Genomic DNA, 15,725 nt, shown 5'->3' on the forward strand with positions numbered 1-15,725 from the left:
CAAGGGCACATGGTATAATTACCAAGATGGATTACCTTCTGAGCCTGAAAACAAAACTTGATAGGATTCAAGTATATAAAGTATGTTCTTTGACAACAATCAAATTGGAAATCAATAACAAGAAATATCTAGAAAATCCCCAAATATCTGACTAGATGATATAATCCAGTGGTAAAGGAGGAACCCCTAGGGCAATTAAAAAGGGTCTTATAATGAATGAATGAAATTACAACTTGCCAACATTTGAGGAAATTTTTGAGAAAAGTATCATAGAGAAAAGTTGATAGCAGTAAGTGCCTCTATATGGAATCAGTCACATCTCCATCAACTGCATACTGGGTAAATGCATAAACAAAATGTAGTATATTCTTACAACAGGATACTCTTGGCAATAGACTGTTACAAAATACTAATATGGATGTACAAGATAAAAGATACTAAATGGAAATAGCTGGACCTAAAAAACATAGAAGCATGTTCTCTGCTTCTGTCAATATTTACCAGAAATGTCTCTAAAAGGCAAGTCTACAAAAAGTAGATCAATGGTTGTCTGGTCCTGAGGTAGGAAATAGGGGTTATTGCAAATGGACACGAAGGGTCTTTTTGGGATGATGAAAATGTGCTAAAATTGAATGGTGATGGTTGTTCAACTCTAAATTATTAAAACTGTTTGAATATCACACTTATATCAGTACGATGTATGGCATGTAAGTTATATACCTCAATAAAAATGTTAAAAACCCAGGAGGGTTTTCATAGAAATTGACATTTAGTTGTGTTATTTATAGGAAATTTAAAGTACTTAGAATAAATTCTTTTTTAAAGATTTATTTATTTGTGCATACAGAACTGGGGTACAGGCCAGAGGCTCAGGGGTGGTGAGAAGCTTCACCAGAGACAGAGTGGAGAACAGAACAGGCAGATGGATGAAGTACACTGCTGAGGGGAGCAGCGGGCGGGTCAGGAGAGGTCTGCCGCGCCATGTGGTCACCTCCGGGGCAGGCGGGGATCGAACTCATGCAGAAGCGGCTTTAGCTTCTCAGTGCTGTGCTTTAACCTGCTGCGCCACCAGGGAGGGCCTAGAATAAATTTTTAAAAAATGTCTTGAAAGAGAACAAAGTTGGAAAACTTATACTACCTAAGATTTTGATAAAACTGTAGAAATTCAAAGGGCATAGTATCAGCACAAGACAGCTACGTAGGTTAATAGAACTACATGTGCAGGAATAGAATCATACGTATGTACAAGCTTGTAATTTATTTTTTAAATGAAAGGTTAGAGTAGACCAAAAAAATTTATCTCTAGTGACAGATGTCACGCTCGCATTGGCAGGAGAGGAGTGGTGGGCATGAGGGAACACCAAGGGGTGGGGGTGTTTTGTGTCTTGACTCTGCACATTTTTTCAAAATGTAACGAATATTTAAAGTACACTTCATCACCTGTAAGTAGTATTTTAAGAAACCTGATTAGAATATGACTGAAATTTCAACTAATAAAAGAAAGTTTATAAAATAGATTCAAAATGAATTTAACAATTTAAAATTTTTTAACTTTATTTATTTATGCATAGAAGAAGTGGGGAGCAGCAGGTGAGACAGGAGAGGTCTGCTGTGCCATGTGGGTATTTCCCTGGCTGGGGATTGAACTCATGCCGGAGAGACTGGCGATGTCTTGATAGTCCTGAGACTTTAACTCCTGTGCCTTAAAAAATCCTGCACCAGGGGGGCCCTAATTTTTTTTTTAGTTGAATAGGAACATTGACTCAAGATGTTTGACAAGTGCCGTGATAGCTATTTTCTAAGGGCAGATCAACCCTGCTAGTTTTTAGCTTCATGAAACAGGTTTCAACAAAAGAGATTTAGGCTCCCTCCACCCTCCCTCCCTCCCTCCCTTCCTTCCTTCCTCCATCTTTCCTTTCTTCCTTCCTCTCTCCCTCCCTCTTTACCTCCCCATCTCCATCCCTACCCCTCTTCTCCCCAATATGAATGGGTGAAGTAACAAGACATCTCAGTTCATTACTTGTGAATTGAAAACCCCGCACAGACCGTTCTTGAAGCACACAGGCACGCACATGATGCATGCAAGTGCACACACACGTAAACCAGGCTGGGCAAGTTGGCATGGAGATGCCCTGAGCCATAATCACAGAGCACTTCTCAGCTCTGGTCCTGCAAAGAGGAAGAGGAACAAGGGTAATTCCAGCTATTACAGGCTCCTGGGCACCGAAATGAAACACTGTGCTGCAAATGGTATATAATCAGCAAGGAAGACTTATTTCTCCGTGGTTACGAATGGGACTTTTCCTTCCTCTCGTCTAGGAGGAAGGGAACGGGTTTAGATCAGTCTGGAGGAGTTTCATTTGACCGAGATGACCAGAACTCTCTCTCTGAATCCTAACAGGGTCTCTGTCCTATATTCAGGACCTATGTAAACCAATTCTTATGTCTCTTATCTTGTACCAAAGTTTCCCTTTCTTCTTACCACCCTATTTCAGCCTGTAGGTCCCAACCACAGGTAGCAAAAATTTTTAGATGCCTGCCAGTGAAGCGCACATAACATAAACTTCTGCTCACCTTACAATTTTGCAACTTTATCCAACCCATCTCTGCCTTTTGGGAGCTCATGTTTTTAAGGGGAGATCAATTATTTGTGGGAAAGTGCTAAATTTTGAGGTCTGAGTCCCTGAGACACACGAGGGGGAGGGGCCACCAGATAGCACATACATTTCTCCCCTGTGCCTGGGCAGGCTGGACTGGTTTTCTCTAGATTAAGCTTTGAGATATGGAGCTTCCAGGGGCAATGTCCTATAGGGTGCTGATGGTGGGGCTGGAGATTGGAGCGGCCCCAGTCCTCCCACCTCGGTGCCAGGACAGTCCTCCCTCATCTTCTTTCAGCCCCACACTGGGTGGGACGCCAAGAAAATGGAGAAAATGTCTCTGCTTGTGTCAGGGCCACATTTCTTCTAGAACGGAGACAAGAATTGCATACACAGCAATTAGAAAGCTGGACAGGAGAAATTGCCTTTCTGAATTGGTTGAGAACAGGTTTTCCCAAAATGGAGGAGCATGGCCTAGGTGTTAGGGAAGCCTGAGCTGAGCTGAGTGACTCGGAGGATTGGGAGAGTGGACCGGCCCGTGTCCACTACAGAGACTGGAGGCCATTCACTCTCCTGTCCAATTCCTCACAACCACGCTTCGCTGTACCCTCCCTTTCTGTTTCTTTTCCACTTAGCATCTGACATTATTTCCTTCATTCTGAGTTGATAATCTCTCATTCAGTTAAATGACCGCCATTTTCAATCTCTGTTTTCACTGTGTGATAAATCTCTCAGTCCCTTTTCATTTTGTATCAAACCATTGTTTCTATCCCTATTTACCTTCATGTACTTGTTATTTTGCTGTTCATTCTCCCTCATATCTAATGATTACTTACCTTGTGCTTCAACCTTAATATTTCCTTTGCTCTTCATTGTTAATCATTTATCCTCTCTTGTTTCTACCCAATAATTCTCTTTGATAGGGTTTCACTCTCTCCCCAATTTATTTCCCCCATTTGCTAATCTTAACAGCAAATATTTAAATAGTATTTAAGTGATAGGGAGCAGTATGACTGTTGTGCCATTATTCATTCATTTAATCCACATAGCATATTTGATGACCATTATCCCCATTTTGAGTAAACTTGGGTACAGAGAAACTAAGCGATACATCCAAGATCTTACAGCTAGCATAGCAGCACTGAGGCTCAACCCCACAGCTGATCTCTGGACTCTATTAACCACTTTGCTAGACTCTCTCTTAAGAGAGTTTCTCCTTGGTGTTCAACTTATTTAAATGCAACTCAGCCCAGCCCTGCCAAGCTGGTGGTTAATGCAGTCTCCATTATTAGACAGCCCAGGCCCTAGACAAGAGTAGGTTTTCAGGAGTTTTATTCAGAATAGAATGCTAAGGAAGGTGATTCTTAGGGTCTTGGCCACTGTGTCAGAGTCGAGCTGCTTGCTGTGCCAAATTCCAATGCAGGACACGTCATGAGGCTGGGATCCTGGGCAGGGCCCCCGGGAGGCACCCCATCGCCACCCCCTTGGGAGGCTCTGCTACTTTCAGAATCAGAAATGACTGTCTCTTCAAGGTTTCGGGAAACCTCCCTCTCTTCTTTGTTTTCTCAGCTTTAGCACCCCCTGCTCCCATAAAGTCTCTTTTTCCCCTCAGCAACTTAACTTCCAAATTCCTAAAACAGAAGGAAGACTGTCAACTTACTTCTAGTCTAGCTCCCCAAACTGTTAGAATAGGAAGAACAAATGTCTCGCCAGCTCATTAGAATGAGCAAGGAAAATACCAGGAGGAAAAAGAGAGATTGTTATCTCAATAAATCCCTTGGTGATGAGAGATGATCAAAGCCAGGAGGTGAACTCTGCCCTATTCTGGCCCAGGTGCCCAACCCTCTCAGCCTCCCTCTGTGTCTAGTCTCTCCTCACACAATCATTCTTGTTCTTGTATCTGGTGCAATTTACTGGACATATATAATCTCACAGGGTTTCTGCCATCTATGAATTCTTTGTTAGGAAATGTTGAGAAGACTACTGTCTATTCTGGAATTAGATTCATGGTGATGGCTGCATACCTTTGTGAATATCCTCACAAAGACTGAATTTTACTGAGTTTTATGGTTTTATGAGCCATTATGAGCCACTGGTATCAGGAATTATCATCTTCCCCCTTGGAGCCAAATGGCTGCTCTTCAAAGTCTTCCACAATGTGACCCTTTATTGTCTGGCCAGTGTCCTTCCCATTACTCACTTTCCTCATGGTTCTCCTCCACTGTGCTCCACCACACCTCAGAGATGCCATTTCCTGCAACTGAATCTTTTTCTCCTGTTCACAAGTCAGTTCAAGTTTTACCTCGATGGGACTTTCTCTGACTTTAGGTTCTGTTGACTCTTTGTCGCTAAACCTCTCTTGCATTATGGAGTCTTACTTTGACATATTTTCTAGCAAATAGGTCCTCACATGAAGGGACATTTCATTTTCATTTCTATGATTCAGCATCTCATATGGTACCTAGCATGGCCTAGATACTTCTAGAAACTAAAAGGATGAACACATTGTGCTATATTGATTTCTAAATGCCTTACATGTGCTTGTCTTTTCTTTCTTTTCCAAGCAGACTGTAAAAGGTTGCAGGAAGGCTCATGTCTTCACCTGAGATGCAGCACTAATTCAGAACTGGACACATGGTTGGCCTTTCAGTTACCTAATTACATGAGGTTGTTACAGAAAGTTGCCCTTTTCCGACTTCACTGGGGATGGCCTGGAGAGGAAAGACACTGAAGAGGCAAGGAGAGTCCCTCGGATGCCTAACTGAATGGTGGTTGCTCCACCCGTAACCACAGATGGTTCATTGTCCACCGCCTTTGGCATCTGCAACAGCCTTTTGGAAAGAGATGTAGCAATTTCCCCCTCGGGGCTTATTTTTAAAATTAGTGGCTGAGAATACTTGTCGGAAGTGGGATCAGAGAGCTGAAAGTTCTGAGTTGCCTGGTGGATAGGATGAGAGATGCAGTGGTTGGGTCTTAATTTTGACATCTATTTCCCTGCTAGAGGCAGCCAGACCCACTCGAAGCCAGAGAAATGCAGGATGAGTGATCTGTGTGCAAGGAGCTCAACATCCCTCTGGGCTCAGGCATTGCACATGTTTCTATTTTAACTTTCCAGCATTCTACAGACACTTATTTATTCTGCACTGAGTGTATATCCTCATTATATACTGGCTGGGACTGAGTTACTCTGTGTGCTTTTCCCGACTTAACTAGGCTGTAAACTTGAGGACATGGTGTTTTAAGTGACTTAGTATCCCTAGTATCTACTGAAAGGAAAGAAGAAAGGTCAGGCAGGAAGGAGGAAAGGAAAGAAGATGAGACAGGAAGAAGTGAAGGAAGGATCAGAGCAGCACATATTTATAGAATGACTATGCCAGAGTGTGTGTACTTTCTTATTTAACCCTCGTAACTACTCCATGAGGTAAATACTATTCGTTCCCCCTCGCCTACAGGAGACAGGTCAGGAAGGCTGGGGAATACGGCCACCTCCCCCAGCCCATACTCTGTGAGTATGTCACAGAGGACACACTTGAGCTGGCCTCGCTAACACCATGCTTCTGGTGTCTGACACTGTGCTGTCTCTCTGAGGGGGGGTCTAGCACCACAGATGAAAGAAACCAGGAATTCACTGTTAAGGAGGGGACAACAGGAGGGCAGGCTAGAAAGCGGGAGCGCGCAGCACTCACCTGCTGCAGGTGTTCTGCCTCGCACATGGCCACGGCAGGGTCCTGCCAGGCTCCTTGGTATCTCCAGATACACAGTGCTGAAACTCCACGCACGCAGCTGTCTGTTCTTTCTCCACAGTCTGCTGTCTCCTCAAGGTCTCTGGGATAGGGACATGCTCATGAATTCCTCTTTCCTATGTGGAAATTTTTCCTTCTATGAGAACTAGCCAGATCCAACTGTGCTGACATAGGAGCAGTGTGTACACACCCAGAGATGTCAACTCCCAGGCAAGCTAAGCTGTGCTTTTGTTGAGACTTTTTTTCATGCATTTCTTCCATTCTGGAGACAATATCATGCTAAGGGACAGCTGGTGCCATGCTTTGTGATCAATGACAAAGTTAGGGCCTTGCTTGGTGTTGTGCTTTGTGAGCAAAACTGGAGAGAGGAAGGAGCAGTCAGTGCAGAGCTATCAGACTCCGACAGCTGCCTACTTTCTGAAACACATTTGTAAGGCCATGAAGGGCCACACTGTCATATTAGAACTAGGTAACTGTTTACACAAAGGTAAAGCTTCATACTCAATGGAACATTCCTACCGATGTCTGTGCCACGGCTCCCCAGCCCCACTGCCCGTGGTCAGCTTTTATCAACTCACAGGCTGTTGCCCTTGCTTTCCTCAGAATCTCCAGATACACAGTGCTGAAACTCCACGCACTCAGCTGTCTGTTCTTTCTCCACAGTCTGCTGTCTCCTCAAGGTCCGAAGTGCCCTTTCCTCCTCAACCTGTGAAGGGGCCTTCTTCCTATCACTCATCAGGTATCTGTGGCCATGCCCCCCAAGGAAGCCTGAGGGACACTTGGGAAAGGATCACTGGCCACCCTCCCCAGCCCAAATACAAAGCTCCAGACTGCCTAGCGGCTGCGTCCCTAAAACCCTCACCACATGAAAGCACTGAGCCAGTACCCTAGGTTACATATCTGTTATCAGCTTAGTTTGTGACGTGTCCTCACGTCAGTGGCATGGAACATCGCAAATGTAACCTGCCCATCATACCACTTCCATCTCACAACTTAGTACTACAAGAAGAATGGGTACTAAAACATCTATGTTGACATCACAGGGCAAACAGTACCTTTAAATTGCCCAGATCTGAAAGTCCTTACTTACCATAAGTACCTCAATAAATAGCTTTGAATGACCAAGGAGGAGGGGGGCCGCAGGGTCACCAAGCCTCCAGGGGTCTGGATATATCCTTCAAACTGCCCACTGTACTGGAGCTTGACTACAGAATCCTGTGGTATGAGCCTCAGTTCCCTTTTTTGAAAGCCTCTTATTGACCCCAACCCACCTACTTCCACCCACCCAGCCTATCTGAGGACCGTCAGTCTCTGACACTGCTCTAGCAGGGCCGTTTCCACCTCGCTCCAGCTTGCTCAGCACCAGAATCCATTTCAGTGATAAGAGGGGCATCTAGAAGGGGATTTCTTACCCTAAGGGCAGAATGCCTACCTTCTTGGTGAGAACCTTGGATCCCTGGCAGGGATTTGGAAAGTGTTAGTGTGGAAAGGCCACAGTCTGGGTTGGTATTCTCCTTAGTGCTGTGAACTGGACAATGGTTTCCTCAGGACCCATTCTCAGCAATGAGAAAGCATCCTGTATGTCACAGAGCCTGAGGGATTGTGTGTCGGCACACACTGAGTGTGTCCTATTTCTTGGAATCAATTTATACCAACTTGATGCACGTCAAAGGTCTCTGTTTCATCCCACTGGCCAATTACCACATCCATACAGCCTGGATTGGATGAAATGATTCTTTATAAATGTCACTGCTCAATGCAGTCAATCCTCACAGCAAACATGATAGGGGAAAAATAAGTGATACGCAGTGTCTGATAAAGTAGTTCTACGAGGAAAACCAATGGGAAAGGAGGGCAAAGGGAACAGACGCAGAAACCAGGGCATCAGCAAAGAAATGCAAACAGCAGAGGAAGGGGAAAGGAAGTTGAGAAGGCAGGAAGGATCGAGAAGTAAAAACACATGAGCTGGCCTAGACCAGCTTTCCACTGAGCTGGCAACGCACAGTTTTCCCAGCCCAAGAAGTATTATTAACAGGCCACATTCATGAAAGATGAGGCAAGGAAAGAATCTAGTTTTTTCCAACTTACAGAACTTTAGAAAGAGTCCATTAAAAGTGACTTCTTGAAACAGGTTTTGAAAATAGCACACTTGTCTCATTGTTTCTACATAAAGATTTTCACAAGAAATCCATACCTGTTAAGTATATTGCCATTCTTTAAAATTTTCACTTGGTAAATCAGGTTGAAGGAAGACTTGACACATCCCTGTGAGAGAAGCCTCACACCTGACAGGAGGCAGACCTTTTGGAAAAGCCAAACATCTCCATGAAAACGAGGTGAACAATCTCTCACAACAAGTGTCCATGAATGATATATGGGAAGTCTGAACTTACTGATATTCACAGATAAGGTCTAACAGTAGGAAAAGAGAGGTTTTTTTTTTCATTAAGAAACTTTAGAATAAGTGTTCATAAAAAGTAGTCACTCGTCTTGGTGATGGGAAACCCGCAGGGATTACAATTGAGATGGAAAAAAAAATGTACAAAATGATGTAAAAATAAACTTTTGTAAAATAAAAAAAAAAAGTAGTCACTCATCTGTACAGTGTGTACATTTTGGAACGTTGAACAGACGTCTCATGATCAGGTATGTGGCGCAGGTTGAAAGTTATCTTTTGGGGCATTTTTGCTTGACAAAGTCCCAGCACAGCTCAAGGTCCTGGAGAGGTTAACAATCCTCCTGCCAGCATGTCAATCTATAAGGTTTAGTGCTTGGATGTCAGAGTAAGTGTTGATGAAACTCGGAAGATCTGAGGAAGCATGTTACTAAGTTGATAAAACATTTCTTCAGAAATACTCTGTAAGGGGTAAAAAAAAAAAAAAAGGTTTGAGCTTGTTAAATAATTCGTTTTTAAATTTCGAACAGATTTTAAAATAGGGGACTAGCTGTAGACGTGGAGTGAAATGTGAAAATTCTCCTTCATGACTGATTTAAGTGCTTGACTTTTTCAGCTGGGGATCGGTGGTGAGTGCTTCTGGCTCCATTTTCTGAGAAATACTATTATTTCTGTCAAGTAAGTGTGCTAAGGAGAAACACCCCCAGATAACACTAGTATAACTGATAAAGAAAGTACTAGTGAATTTGCAGATTTCTACACAGAATCTACTAATGCCCTACTTTACGAACACAGGAAATGCATATAACATAAATGTGGAAACAAACAAAGGAATAATGAAGCAAGTCTGGTTTTGGGTTAACTAGTAGATCCCTTGACCAGCAGACACCTTTGACAATAAACTAAGTGACCTTCTGGCATCCAAACAATTCTCTCCTTGAAAGAGAAGCTGTTTGCTGGTTCTTGCTGAGTTTTGGGTAGTGTGCCTATGAGTATGAGGAACCCTGTCACACACATTCCAGATAACAGACCTGTGGTACCAGAAACTGCACTGTCCTAGAAATTCCTCCATCCCATGAAGCCATTTCCATCATGAAGCCTAAAAAGAGAACAAACAATTTTGTTGAGTTATGAGTACTAGTCCTTTACAGAGAAAAAGGAAAACGTTACGCCTGCACTTTTCAGTACCACTTGCTCGTTGGAAAGCTGGGCCTGCAGGACAAATAGACTGCTGGCCCTGATCCTCCACACCAGAGAGGCTGAGCAGAGTCTTGTCAACCCATTTTTACTTATGCGTTCTCAAGTCTCACTTAGTCTCCATACATTGCAGCTAAAGCAGGTTAGGAAGGGTCCGTGAAGTATATGGTTCACTAAGTCAGAAAATGCAAATATCTTTGAATTTCAACAGGGCTGGTTTGTTTTAAAACTGAAAAAGGGTATGTGAAAAAAAACCCATTGTGAAATATTTACTTATTACGATATTTTAACTGAGGTATCAGATGACAGTGGTAGTGTTCACATTCTTTCTCCTGGGCTGATTTACTTTTGATATCTGGAAGACAGAAATATAGGTCATTATTAAATATAAGGTATGCTCACCTTTGACACACTTAAACACAAGTTCTGCTCTTCTTAAGCACCATGGGATAGTCATTTCCTAAAAATAGAAACAAGACAAATCATGTTTTAACAGAACTTTGTGAAAAAATACATAGTGAAATCTTCATTTATCTATGTTGTTGACCAACCACACTGTAAAGAAATTGATCTGGGTAACTTTTTAGTATTTACAGCTGGATTTTGTCTGGGTTCTAGTCATATAACTTCTTCCAGTTGTTAAACTCTGCCTGTGGAATACAAACTAATTTAACTCATTTTGTAAATATGACTAAAAAATAAGTATATACTTAAAACTTCCTATAAACTTAACTATAAAAAAACAAGTGATGTAGGAACTATACCTACTAGTTCCAAAATGCTATTCTATTAATTTAATAATAGAATTTAATAATTAATAATTAATTTAATTCTATTAAATTATCTAAGTGAATAATGCATTAAAATGTCTACTGCATAACCTGTTATTAAATAGAAATAAACCCAATAGCCTAACTATATTGCATTCATTTTCTACATTCCTTTCTTTTTTCTTATTGATGTGATATCTTTTCAGATTTTTTTCCTGCCAGTAGAGTTAGTTCATATATAACTAGGATTTAGAAAATGTTCAATATTTTTTTGAAAATGAGTAGAATCTGGCCCTCCCTGGTGGCACAGCGGGTTAAAGCACTGCACTAAGAAGCTTAAGCCACTTCCGCCTGAGTTCGATCCCCGCCTGCCCCGGAGGAGATCCACATGGCGAGGCAGACCTCTCCTGACCCGCCCGCTGCTCCCCTCAGCAGTGTACTTCATCTATCTGCCTGTTCTGCTCCCAGCTCTGTGTGTGGTGAATCCTCTCACCATCCCTGCACCTCTGGCCTGTACCGCAGTTCTGTATCCATAAATAAATAAAAATCTTTAATTAAAAAAAAAAAAAGAAAATGAGTAGAGCCCTATGCACTAATCTTTGACCAGATGCACTTTTATAACTTTCCAGTTATGATCAGTGATTATATCACTTTTAAATTCTATTTCTTTTCATTAGCAACAGAATTGTTTTATCATGTTGCAATTCCTCAGACTTATAACTATGAAATGTGTAACTTTTTGGGTCTTGGGACCGTATACACTCTTAAAAATTGCTGAGGATCCTAATGAACCTTTGTTTATATGGACTTGATATTTTTTGCATCAGATATTAAGTACAAGCATATTTCATTTAAAAATTGTATTTATCCATTAACATAACTTTCAAACATAGAAAATAATTATATTTTTCAAAACAAAAATATTCTTGTGAGAAGGGTGACAATGTTTTACATTTCTGTAAATTCCTCAGTGCTTATCCTAATGGAAGACTATTTACTAGGGAGAAGGCTCCCTCATCTGGAATCTCTTATCTGAACTGACTCAGTCTAGTGTGTTATTGTACAGCACGTGGCCTCTGAAGAAATCCGCTGATATTCATGCAAGAATGAGAATGGAAAAGGCAAATAATGTCTTAGTGTAATTTTGAAAACATTTTTAATCTTTCTGATCCCCAAAAGGCACTAGGATCTGAAGGGTGGGGTCTTCAGAAAACAATTTGACCACTTTTTTATTGAGTTAATGTATCAAAATTTATTTGAACACCTGCTTCTAGCTAGATGTCCACTTTTTTTTTTTACTGATATTACAGAGATCATATTTATAATTCACATATGAATATGCATACATATATTTTGGAATATGGATAAACATCACTGCAATGCTAAATGCATATAATTTGTGGAACAATTCCTTGGGATATTTACTTCTAAAGATTAGTAAGGTAGCTAGGAGTTGCAAGAAGGGAGAAATAATGAGTGACTGCTAATAGATGATGAAGGTTGCAGAGCTGCTAATATGAGTGACTGCTAATAGATGATGAAGAGTTGCAGAATTGTACAGGTTAAAATGTCTGTAATGGCAAATTTTATATTAAGTAAACTTACATTAATAAAGAATAAAGTCAATGACATTGATATAATGGACCTAATTTTAGTAATAATTAACATTAATTTACAGATAACATCAGTTGGGAAAAACACAATCCTATCCATCTGGGTAAGAGATGAACTTTTCATCTGCATGTTAGATCATCAAAATATACAATATATTCTTTTGAATACTTATAGACTATTGCTAATCTATGCAGAGAAAAATTAGAGCATTATGATCACAGAAATGAATTATAAAAATTTTAATTAATTATACACATATCACTATAGGGAAATGCAAGGTGACTTATATAAGATACTAAGGTATAAAAGATATTACAACAGGAAAAATTCGATGGGAATAGAGAGAAATGGAATTGAGTTCAAAGAGAATAAGATGTAAAATTCTGTTTATTAAAAGTTTGGGTATTTTTAAAGCAAATGAAAGTGGGTGTGATTATAGTATTTAAATTTCACTGTGTAAATTTAAAAGAATGATGTCAACAGTTCTATCTTAAAATGTAGCAACTGTAAATACATTGAAAATTATTTTCCAACTTCTTAAACCCTGATGAAAGCTTTAAAACACATAAAATCTTAAGGAAGTACCATGTATTAAATTTTTCCTTTGTGGCTTGCATTTTTTATATCCTAACAAATGTTTGCTAAACCTGCATAATCAAGATTTTCTTTTATGTTTTCCTCTGGGAGTTTTATAGGATAAGCTCTTTTGATTTTTGTATAATCCATTTGAAGTTGATTTTTATACATGGTGGGAGGTAAAGGCCAAGGATTGTTTTAAATATGGATATTTCATTCTGCCACCATCATTTCTCCCTTTGAACTGTATTAGCAACTTTGTCAAAATCAGAAGACCAAATATGTTGGATTCTCCATTCTGTTCCTTGGATGTACAGTCTATTCTTTTGCCAATATCATATTGTATTGGTTTCTGTAACTTTATAGTAAGTCTTGAAATTAGTTTGGGTGTATAATTTCCTAACTGCTCTTTTTTCTTTTTTAAATTTTGACTGTTTTAGGCACTGAATATTTCATATAACTTTTAGAAATAGCTTGTCAGTCTCTTCTGAATTGCCTTATAACAATTTGATTGGGATTTGAACTTATTGATCAATTTGAGAACTTTTATCTCCACTAAACTGAGTTTTTCAACCTAAGAACAGTCTATTTCTCCACTTTTATAAATCTCTTAAAATTTCTTTTGGCAACTATAAACTGAATTTTGTAGTTACTAAGTCTTTTTTTATAGCTTTTTATTGAAAGATGTTTTAACCTTATCTTCAAGGTCTTAAAACACAGTTACCAACTATTTGATAGTTTCACTATGGGAGTGCCTCAAGCATCTGCATATCTGATTTATGTTCATTTCTGCTGGTCCTATTCATGGGTGTTTCATTTTCTGAAGGCCCTACTTTATCTTTATCTTGATTAAATACTTTGCTGAATAATTGCATGTGGGAGTAAATACCAAAATACAATGGAGTGTTTGTATCATCTTAAATTATTTTTCTAAAATGTAACATTTTTTGTAATACCCTGGAAATAATCAGAATCAAGGAATTATTACTAGTTATACTATTACAATGAAGCCTATATACACATCATAAGCATTATTTGACAGCAACTTGTGTTACAATCTATTAGTTGTTGACATCTATGATTAGCCTGTGAATTATTCACGTTAGGTTCAAGTCTAAACATCACTTTTCACATAAGGATAACCAATGCAAATTATAAGTGCAGAGCTTTTGAACGGCTATTTTTGAACACCAACAAATAGAATATACATTATCTCAATGTAGTAAAATCAGGTTAATAGTGGTAAATGAACGACTGAGGCACAAGCTAGACATGGGATGGTTCTAATGGTGTGGTCAAAACTTGACGGCAATAAAAAGTCTTTTCATTGGCACACACCAAAGATCATCAACTTTTTCTACTTTCTAGCTGGTTAAAATTATAGTCTCAAACAAATATCTAGGAAATAAACTAATGATGTCAGTTAGTGACAGCATTTCTTAGTGCTATTCAGAGAACATCTCAAAATATCAATCACGGCAGGTTCCCAGGATAACTCTGAAGTGATAAATTAACTTAATCTCAGATGACTGAAACCTTGATATTCTATTTACTTTAACTTAATGTTGTTTAGCAGCATATGAATCAGAAAGTAAATGCCAGACAGCTGCACGCACGTGTATGTGTACAGACACATCCAAATTGTTTTTAAAGCTTTCATAGGCCTGCACAGAGGCTCCATGCTACACATCTCGTCATTCTGTCTCCGATTCAAACTAGTTATTAAAAAGAATGGCTTTGCGTAGCTGGAAAAGGTAAACCATAAGCTTTAAAGTCAGTGAGGTCGTGACAAGACATGACTTCCTGCTGCCACTGTGGGATGTGATTTGCCACCCCACAAGGAGCTGACTTCTGGAAATAAAATCTAGACTACACAGCAGAGGGCTATACAGTGCAGTAGGTCAGGAAACATGGAGCAGCATTACTGATGATGGGCTCCAAATGATGGCAAAGTGAGGAATCTTAGTGTCACACCTCTGAGGACACACTACATGGAGTTAACTGAAGAAGCTGGGCAGATCATATGAAACCATTTTAGATTTTGGAACTGAGTCCGAAAATTGGGTATTATGGTTTACTTTAGATGATAAGTGGGCGCTGCACAAAGAATAAATTCTAAACCTGTGATACCGACGTTAAATGTCACTTCTGATCATAGATAATACCTTCTAGCTAAAGTTAATGGCAACAGTTGAATACTCAAATTTTCTGGTTAGAGTAAGATGGATGTGTAGAGATGATCAAGATTTACAGGTATATGGCTTTAGGTCTTCAGTATATGTCTTGAAAATATGAGAATCATTGCTTTTAGCTTATGCACCTATGGAGGAGACTGCAACACTGTTCTTTATGTCTTAAGAACATAAATATTCCTTCCATTCAGTTTCACAGCCATTGTAAGATGGTGAGAAATTGTCTGGCTTTCTTATTTTTCATATCTAAACACAATGGGTTAAGCACAACCACTTAGGATAACTTTTGCTTGTAGCTACAAAAGCTAAATATATGCATGCCCGAAGACTTAACAATTTCATCCCTAAGTATAAAACCAACAGAAATAGCAAAATATATGTGCTACAATGTTCACAACACCATCTGTAGTAATAAACAAAACCTGGAAACCACCCAAATGTCCATAAATAGTAGAGCCGCTAAATCATCACGGCCTAGTCATGCAGCGAAAGAATCTATGGCAGTGAGCACTGACCCGCTGTGACCACAGACGACAGCACGGTGACTTTCACAAACATAACAGTGAAAGGAGACAGATACAGGTGTACGTACTGTATATATATGTGATCCCACTTATATAAACCACAAAACAAGCCTAACT

At 39.8% G+C, this 15,725-nt stretch overlaps 1 protein-coding gene across 2 annotated transcripts in view; it reads right to left on the reverse strand.

The window, feature by feature from the left end:
- Positions 1-1,958: 1,958 nt before the first annotated feature.
- Positions 1,959-15,725, reverse strand: part of LOC101622448 (chromosome unknown open reading frame, human C12orf4) — a 33,705-nt gene continuing 19,938 nt past the window's right edge. Inside the window, exons 12-16 of one of the 2 annotated variants that reach the window (XR_001146043.1) lie at positions 10,335-10,392; positions 9,767-9,834; positions 8,535-9,197; positions 6,284-6,422; positions 1,959-2,169 (exon numbers count right to left, since the gene is read on the reverse strand). Coding sequence is in view for 1 of the 2 variants with exons in the window: in XM_004692859.2 (XP_004692916.1) it covers positions 9,105-9,197; positions 9,767-9,834; positions 10,335-10,392 (219 nt within the window). In the remaining variant the exon portion in view is untranslated. Of the gene's footprint in view, positions 2,170-6,283; positions 6,423-8,069; positions 9,198-9,766; positions 9,835-10,334; positions 10,393-15,725 lie in introns of those variants that run through there. The other variant, XM_004692859.2, reaches the window with a different exon arrangement.

The sequence above is a fragment of the Condylura cristata genome, unplaced genomic scaffold (assembly GCF_000260355.1).
Source record: "Condylura cristata isolate star-nosed mole 26May11 unplaced genomic scaffold, ConCri1.0 scaffold00034, whole genome shotgun sequence".
In the NCBI taxonomy this organism is placed as follows: Eukaryota; Metazoa; Chordata; class Mammalia; order Eulipotyphla; family Talpidae; genus Condylura; species Condylura cristata.